This window comes from Rhododendron vialii, chromosome 5a, assembly GCF_030253575.1.
Source record: "Rhododendron vialii isolate Sample 1 chromosome 5a, ASM3025357v1".
In the NCBI taxonomy this organism is placed as follows: Eukaryota; Viridiplantae; Streptophyta; class Magnoliopsida; order Ericales; family Ericaceae; genus Rhododendron; species Rhododendron vialii.
In genome coordinates, this window is record NC_080561.1 from 18,354,186 (window position 1) to 18,363,896 (window position 9,711).

Here is a 9,711-nt window from a genome sequence, read left to right on the forward strand (position 1 = left end):
AGAAGTGACCCGACGTCCAGTGCAAGGCCAAGGCAGAGCTGAATTGGCAAGGCAAGGCAAATCGCTGGAGATAACAGCCTCGGCATCGATGGGATAAAATCCTTTACATCAATGCCGAGCACCTTAGCACCCCAGTTCCTTACCTACCTCGGCATCGATGGGATGTATGAGCTTACATCGATGCCGACCACCTTAGCAACGCAGCTTAAGCCCATTGCCATCGATGCCGAGGGCCTTAGGGGCGAAACTTCAGAGCATCTCACAGTATATTCTGCGCGTGGAGTCCCGGAGTATAAAATGCATGTCATCATTTTTGTACAAACAAGGAGAATAGATTGAGTAGTACAACTTTTAGATCTAGAATAGATTTTGAATCTCTTTGCATTGTTCTTGAGTGTTCTTCATTTTCAGCTTTGAATATTTTAATTTCTGCCTTTAGTTGTTAGTTTTTGATATTGTCGCTTTAATTAAAGTTGTTGCTTTACTCCCGATCTATCTTAATCTTTAGTTTATTTCAAGTCTTGTTATATCATTATGTTAAGTAGATTTTCACTTGCTCCTATCTAAATAGATATGGGTGAGTAGTTTTCCAAGGTTAGGTCATGGGGTGATTAGCACCCCATGGCTCAAGTAGAATTGCATTTTTCACCATAAAGTTTAAACCTTTGGTTTCGATCATTAATGTGGGGTTCGGGTTTATTTGTCAAATCGCTAAGGTGTTAATCTCCTTGATCATGTGTAGGTAGGAGCATCGCCTACCTACCACACATGATACTTGGAGCTCTGACGCATGAGGCATTTGCTAAATGAATTCTAGAGCTAACTTGGTGATCGAACCATTCTATTTTCCGATTTGGGAACCTTAATTGTGTATCCTGAATTGCGTATTTGGGAAAGAAATGCAATTTTAACTTGAGTCGCGAGTGTTAGTAATTCCTAGACCTAACCTGTCTTTTATCTTAGTTTATTAGCTTTTCAATTTAGCCCCTTTTAATTTCCACTATGCACGTAAAACCAAGTTGGCTGTCTAAAAGCCGAAAGCCCTTGCTTGTATCTACAAATCTAGCAAAGCCGTATTAATTATTCCCTTGGGTACGATCCTGGATTTCCGGATTATCATGCTTCAACTGACGTATTAGGCCCTACACTTGGGGCGTTATCTCTTATATCGGAGCGAATGAAGCAATCGAAGTATTCGTATTTTCATATTTCAAGGAGTTTGAGTTGCATATGTGAATTGATTGTGTTACTTGTGGTATATTATGGAGTTGGATGATCTTGTTAGATTCATGCTTGCTTTTGTCCTACCGCGGAGTCTTTGTATGAAAACGAGACACGAAAATCGAGAAAGTAGAAATATGGCACCTAGGGTGTGGTCAATGAAAGGAAATGTATTCCGAGGAAGGAAATATTTTGAAACTACAATATGACCGGTTTTGGTTGCATAATGTGAGTTGTGTGTGTGCGTGTGTAAAAGAAAGATTTGTGAAAAACCCAATGAGAACCCGGAGCGGCGAAATCATTGTGGAGATACTCGAGAACCCGGAGCGGCGGAACCATGGGATGAATTTTCGAAAACCCAAATGGGAACCCGGAGCGGCGGAACCATTGTGGGATACTTGGAAACCCGGAGCGGCGGAACCGAGGGTTTTGAATTGTGGCTTGGTTATCCACGGAGAGGAGCCAATGCAATTGTGTGCCAATGGGAACTCGGTGCGGCGGAACCATTGTGAGGATACTCGGGAATCCGGAACGGCGGAACCGAGATTGGGTGTGTTCAAAAATGATTTTGGAAATGTTGAACGGTATATGAAAATGATGACACGGTCTACGACGAGTCGCGTAGGAGAAACTTAGAAGATCATGACACCAACGCTAAGTAATGAATGTGGATGTGTGATTGTTATTGTCTGTTGTATATAAACTTTTGTTTGTAAGTTATGGGTTAGCGGGTATGGGATTGTTCTGCTGAGCTTTTGTAGCTCATGGTGTTACCTTTGGTGACCCTGGCATATTATATGGGTGGCGACGCCAATATAATGTGTCAGATCTCATAGACGAATAGGGCGAGCTCTTCACCTTGGAAGCCTTTGGAGCCGAAGAATTAGCTAGGATGGAGGAGGAAGCGGAGCAGTAGATAGGAACCCTAGTTCCCTCCCTTATTTGAATAAAAGTACTTTTGCAAGGTTTATGATGTAATAATGAGCCAGACTCACTTTGTTTTTATAATAAAATGTTTTCTTTAATGTACCCAAAATTCGGGGCGTTACAACTTGGTATCAAAGCTTTAGGTTCAAAACCTCGGCCATGGGTAGAATGGGTAGAACCATGAGATAGATTAACCATTGCACAAACGTGAATTGAGTTTAAGTTTACCGTCCCAAATTGGGTGGAATTCTGTCAAAATAATCCTCGGATTGAAGCAAGGCGCGGAAATTGGCAGTACCGCCGAGCTGGGAATTCCCGAACAATTGGATGATGACTTAAATCAAGAATCAATTGTGGAACCTAGAAAGCCTTCCTTAGTGTTAATAAAACTCTGTCCTTATAGATAAACCACCTAGCCAACCTGTTAGCTTGAACTACATGAAGTGGTTGAGAGAGTTTATGGAGTTGTCCTACTCTAGGGTGGAGTAGCAGCAACGTAGGGTAAAGCCCGACAACCTGTAGGACCATGTTGTAGGAGTATGTAGGATCGTTCCAACTTGTATTAGGAAGAATCTTATCATAGGTCCCTACTTGCCATTATAGTGGAACTTTATGCGTATGATGGTATTTTTCTGCTAATCTATGAAAAATTTGCTTATATTAAGAGTACTGTTGCATACTATTCGATAAACTACTTTCGACTTTTGAAAGAAACACCTTTTGCAAAAAGAAAATTTGTTTTAAGTAGACTAAAACACCCCCTTTCAATTTCCCCTCGTAGATGGTGAACTGACGCAGCGGATTAGGATACGAAAACGGAGAACCCTCAAACGCTAACCCCGACCTAACCCAAATCATGCAAGCGTTCATAGCTGCTTTGAACGGTAATCATCAAAACCAAAACCACGACGACAGACCTATGACCCGAACTCAAGCAATGAACGAGTTTTGCAAACGCCGACCCCCAACCTTCCACGGAGACACCAATCCCGTCGTGGCCGAGACATGGCTAAATGAGGTCAAGATGATCCTTAGAACCTTAGGAATCACCCAGGACGGAGACCGTGTGGCCTTGGCTACATACCAATTGAAGGGAGAAGCACGCTATTGGTGGGATCTGATAGAGGCGACCCATGACATTGCCACCATGACGTTCACCGAGTTCGAGACCCTGTTTCTCGATAAGTATTTTCCCACACCCCTTCGCCTAGCCAAGGAACAAGAATTCTTGAACCTGAAGCAAAGAACATTGACCGTCACCCAGTACATGGCCAAATTCGAAGAACTGTCCCGCTTTGCCCTAACCTCCATACCAACCGAAGACAAGAAAGCCAGAAGGTTCGAGTGGGGGCTGACGACTGCTCGAAAGGCTGTGGTAGCTCAAGCCTTCGCCACCTATGCTGAAGTGGTGAAGTGTGCACTCTGGCTAGAGAGCGAGCAATTGGACTTCAAAACCCGATGGAGGAAAGCTACTGACGGCACTGGTGGACCAATCCGAACCCAACCACCCAACGACAATCATGGACCCTACCCCACCAAATCCTCTAACCCATCTCTAAGCACCCAACCCTGGAGGACTGCTATCCTCGAAAGTGGGAAACCAAAGAGAGGCGGTCAAGACATAGCGACAGTTTAGTGTTTCAACTGCCAGGCTATGGGTCACTATAAGTGCGACTGCCCCCAACTTCAAAGAGGAAGGAATGGAAGCTTTAGAAACCAGAAAGCTCAACAACCTGGACAGGTCGATTTTGTGAAGCAAAACCCTGGAAGTCCATCACAGCAGCAGAATGGGCAGAACAAGGGAAGGCAGCCCATGGGAACTCAGCAGAGTGCTGGAGGGCGTATCTTTGCGCTGCAGACTGAGGAACATGAGTAGGATCCATCGGTGATCCAAGGTACGCTTCTATAGTGCCTGCGTGCAAGCCTAGTTTGATTTTGGGGCATCGCATTCTTTTACCGCTACTGCCTACGTAACCGCACTAGCACTAGAAACAGAACCCCTAAGTATGAGTATGGAAATAACATCACCGTTTGGGGGGAGTATAGCTGTTAGTCTAGTGTGTAGAGAGTGCGAATTAGAAGTAGCTAACTCGCGCTTGACCTGCGACCTTCGAGTGATCGATATGGCAGATTTTGACGCAATCCTGGGGATGGACTGGCGATCAGCACGTCGAGCGGTCATAGACTACCATCAGAAGTTAGTAACAGCCTATACCCTAGGAAGGACTCATTTCCTTTTAAGGGGGATAGACAGACGGCAAGTGCGGTGACGAAAAGATCAAAGGCTAGAACTGACCGCGTCGTACCGTGTCAAAAATATATTTATAAAACCTTGGAGTTAACTACTACTCCGTAGAATAGTGGTCAAGACCGAGTGTCGATCCGCAGGGACAGTGAGGTTGAATTACTATTATTCCGATTAATTTGAAGAGAAAAAGATTTGAATAGTTTGACTTCAGAAAACTAATTAATTAAAAAAAAGCTACTAACTATTTGATTTGAAAACTGATGAGAAAAAGACCTAGGGTTTCAAATCCACCCCGACCACGTAAAAACGATATGCATAGGCTAGGTTTAACATTCGAATCATTAAAGACTATCGTTAGAACTTGCAATCCCTTTCGATAATCGTCAAGAAGATAATTGAGTTGTTAAAAGGCATAGACTATCCCATAGCACGGACCGTCTCACTAGCCCGATCTGGCCGCCTAACGGCACGATCCGTCTTACGAGCATAATCTATCTCAGAACTCCAACCACAATCAAAGAATACCATTGTTTAACTCCGTATTTAAAACCGCGAATATAAATACGGAACAGATTAAAAGTATTAAAATCATTCTATAAAACTGAAACGAGTTCTAGTTAAACAATCGATCTGAATATTAAAACCTAAACCTATACATATACAAAGTTACTTGGCACGGTGCTTCATCTTCTCCCTAGGGAATGGGATTAGCCGGCCATGGGCTTAATGGTGTTCCCCAATTTCTTTTCCGTGATGTCCTGCCGTTTCTTCGAACAAGGTCAAAGGCTGCCGTCCAGCCTTTCCTGATTTTCTCCTTCGTCAGTAGGTTTCCACCCCCTTATATAGATTTTCAACCATTAATTACATAAGAGGCCCATGGACCTTAGGTAACTGGGAATAAATCATTCAATTTTGAATCACTTTGCTCTTTAACCCCAAACTTCATTAAACTCTCGTTTTTATCCAAAATCTTAGATAACGATCTCAAGCAACCTGTAAACACAAAAAAAGACAAAGTAAATATAAAGTAAGATAAATAAATGACTAACGAATGTAGTTTAGAGGGCCAAAATATCAATATTTCGACACTTATCACACCCCCCAACTTACACTTTGCTAGTCCCTAGCAAACAACTAATGAAAATAAATTAAAATGGATAGTTCTTTTAAACCCCCAGGTGGCCCCGGTAGGACGAGTGAAGTCTCGTGAGGATTTTCAGCAGTGATAACCCACAAAACACCATGAACCCTTCTACATGGAACTTGAAACTCGACATGCAACTCATTGGTCCATCAAGCGAAGAATGTGCAACTTCCTCAAAGATATAAGAACGCACAAATAGTTCCAAACACTATCAAGTCAAGAAATAAACCATTGCACCTAGGCTTAGCGTGTGTGTGATATAGGCCTCAACCACAAGTGTGCCATGACTAACCGCTCTCTGTGGACCGAGTCTCGACTTTCAATCCTCAACCACAAGTGTGTCATGCACTCACAAAGAAAATCACTCGAAACAAGGTGCATATTGTAACTCTCAAGTGTGCGGCTTGAAATTATGTAAATGGAAAGCAAAGTACTTCGCACACAAGACACGAAAAGAATGCTTTATATGGACACACGGTCTCATGAACGAACCACCAAGCATTGGAACTCTCTCTCACATCCTTCAATCCACTTTCCATCACCCCAAGGATCAAATAGGACTTTAATTTCGGTTGTAATGTGGGGTAAGGAAAAATATTTCAAGGTTACGGTAAAACATCACGTGTCCGAGAATAGGCAAACAACTTAGGGCTAATTTAATAATGTGTGCCCAATTTTTTTCCACTTTTCAACTCCACCTTATCTCTCCTTCTAACCTTCCAACATTTTTCAATCATAAAACACGATTCCTCCTTTTCAAACATACCGGTGCCCCTTTCTTCTTCTTTTTTTTCTTTTGTGTTGTTGTGTTTTCTTTTTCTTTTTTTTAGGGGCACCACCAATTCAAGTACAAAATTTCACAATCTATCCAAAAATTATACCTTTATATTTTCGCCTTTCTCCAAACACAATATGGAAGGTGGAGCTAACCAAGAAAAGGCTAAATGTATAAGGCTCAATGTGGCTCGCAAGGGATAAATGTGAAACAAAAGAACGAACGGGCTCAAATAACAAAGACGGCCTATAATCCTCTCCCAGGGGTGTAACATCCATGTGACAAACCAAAACCAAGAGATATTGTTATGCATTCTAGTCCAACACTTGGCGACCAAAGATAATGAGATTGACAACAAATGTGTTTCTTTCCATGACAAACAAAGAGTTTATTCGACACCACTCCAACAAAAAGCTTAAGGCACGAAAGCTCACTAGGGCATAAGTCTCCACTAATCTAGCCATCAAGAACAGTCAATTCACAACTCACAAGTGATCAAGGCCCAAGTATACGTGAAGTGCGAGAGTGCCAAACCAAAGTGCCCTAATCAACTTCTTAAGACAAGCTAGCAAGTAGAACTACCATGCCAAAAACAGATATCATTACGGTAGGCAACGCACCTCAACTCAGTTATCCAACAAGTAATCACAACAAGTGTCAAACCGCATGCAAAAGGGTACCAATATTTTTTAGATTTTTCAAAACTTTTAATATTTTTTTGGATTTTTAAGACTCTAAGAAAAAATAAACTACGAAGTAGTCCCTCCCCCCAACTTGAACCATTCGATGCCCTCATTGAATGCAAAAGAACAAAAATAGAGGACATAAAAGAAAAAGAAGGGAAAGGTATCACCTCGCAATGGAGAACTACGTAGGAAATAATTTAGATAGCGGGAAGGAGACCCCCCAACGTGAATGAAAGCGTCCTGCAATGTTAGTCCTCACAACAAAAAGAAACAAGAAAAATAAATAACTAACCTAAGAAAGAGAGAAGAAAAAGAAAACAAAACAAAAATAAAAAAAAACAGAAAATATACAAAAAGTTTATGACATTCACTCCCATAATGTGAAATCCAATCATTCATTACACTAAGGAGAGCAACTAATATGAACGTCTCACCCCACTTCAAAGACTCCGTTAAAAATTGTACGCGACCATGCCACAAAATCAAATACTTAGAATATCTCAATTGCCTTAGCCGCGTTGAAAACTGAGATTCCACCAAGTGCGAATTCCAAACCAAATTAATTTTCAAGCTGTCGATGTGTTTCAATAAAAATGGTTGGTAAGCCACATCAAAAAGATCAACACCAAGAAAATCAATTTGTTCTAACTCGATAATCTTTTGTAATGGTGGATGCTCAATAGAAGTGATGGCATCATCTATGATAGGGGATATCTGATTATCAAGATCAAGTGGACTTTTCACAATTATTGGCACCAATTTCTCAAGAGTCGTATCATGAAAATCCATCTCAAGTGTACTAAAATGCTCTTGAGGAGATTGTTGCACTTTAGGTTCATCGCTTGGATCAACTATTTTGCAAGCTACAAGTGGCTCTGTGGTTTCTTCTGCCAACGCATTAGAATTGATCACTTCAAAATTTTCAATTTGATTGCAGGAGAGACAATCCTTAGCAAATTGATCGTAATAATCCCAAATCTCTTCTCCATCCTTGTCCAAAAATTCACCATTGCACCTCTTATCTATAATCTGACGCATTTCAAAATTTAAACGTTTGTAAAATATACCCAGAACATAACTAAGTTCATAGGTATGTTGAAACCAATTGCAAAGTGAATATTTGAACCGCCACCAGCATTGAGGAAAAGACTCATCTTCTTGTTGATAAAAATTTGAGATTTCGCAAAATAGCATGTGAGTCTCGTAAATGGGGTTGAACTCTTTGGTAAATAATATTTGGATATCTCCATATGTATGAACAGATTGTGGGCTTAAAGAATGAAACCAATTCTTAGCATGATCTCTTAGAGAGAACGGAAACAATCTAAACAGAGCCACTTCATCATTAGCACAAATCTCCTCAAGTTTTTCTAGATGTAAGTATAGATTTTCTCCAGCTATACCATAAAATTTAGGAACAGTATCATCAAGCACATGTAGCCAATAATTGGGTAAAGTTGACACTGATCGATCAAATTGATTGTCATACCCTCCATAGCAACTTGCAAAATAAGCCATCTTTTATTTATTTATTTTTTTTTTTTTTGGTATTTTGATTTTTAAAAAGGAGACAAAAATAGAAAATAAAAATAAAATAAAATAAAATAAAACCCTAGTGCAAGCCTCTCAACTAATGCAAGTAAAAAAAAAAAACTTACAGTACTTTGTTAAGAATTTTCCCCACCACAAAGCAGTTGCTAGCTTTCATTTTTTTTTTCTCCTCGTAAAGTCGATAATCCTGCACTAGAAAAAATGCTACAAAAAAAAGTAATAATAAAAACAATAAAAAAAATTGCTAACTAAGAACTAAAATAAAAACTAATCGAAAGAATGTAACCGTGCAAACTGTCCCCGGCAACGGCGCCAAAATTTGACCGCGTCGTACCGTGTCAAAAATATATTTATAAAACCTTGGAGTTAACTACTACTCCGTAGAATAGTGGTCAAGACCGAGTGTCGATCCGCAGGGACAGTGAGGTTGAATTACTATTATTCCGATTAATTTGAAGAGAAAAAGATTTGAATAGTTTGACTTCAGAAAACTAATTAATTAAAAAAAAGCTACTAACTATTTGATTTGAAAACTGATGAGAAAAAGACCTAGGGTTTCAAATCCACCCCGACCACGTAAAAACGATATGCATAGGCTAGGTTTAACATTCGAATCATTAAAGACTATCGTTAGAACTTGCAATCCCTTTCGATAATCGTCAAGAAGATAATTGAGTTGTTAAAAGGCATAGACTATCCCATAGCACGGACCGTCTCACTAGCCCGATCTGGCCGCCTAACGGCACGATCCGTCTTACGAGCATAATCTATCTCAGAACTCCAACCACAATCAAAGAATACCATTGTTTAACTCCGTATTTAAAACCGCGAATATAAATACGGAACAGATTAAAAGTATTAAAATCATTCTATAAAACTGAAACGAGTTCTAGTTAAACAATCGATCCGAATATTAAAACCTAAACCTATACATATACAAAGTTACTTGGCACGGTGCTTCATCTTCTCCCTAGGGAATGGGATTAGCCGGCCATGGGCTTAATGGTGTTCCCCAATTTCTTTTCCGTGATGTCCTGCCGTTTCTTCGAACAAGGTCAAAGGCTGCCGTCCAGCCTTTCCTGATTTTCTCCTTCGTCAGTAGGTTTCCACCCCCTTATATAGATTTTCAACCATTAATTACATAAGAGGCCCATGGACC

General features: G+C 40.5%; 1 protein-coding gene across 1 annotated transcript; it reads left to right on the forward strand.

Annotated features, from left to right (window-relative positions):
* Window positions 1-3,067: 3,067 nt before the first annotated feature.
* Window positions 3,068-3,784, forward strand: LOC131327653 (uncharacterized). The gene has a single exon (XM_058360799.1). The coding sequence runs from the start codon at window positions 3,068-3,070 to the stop codon at window positions 3,782-3,784; it is 717 nt and encodes a 238-aa protein (XP_058216782.1).
* Window positions 3,785-9,711: the final 5,927 nt, after the last annotated feature.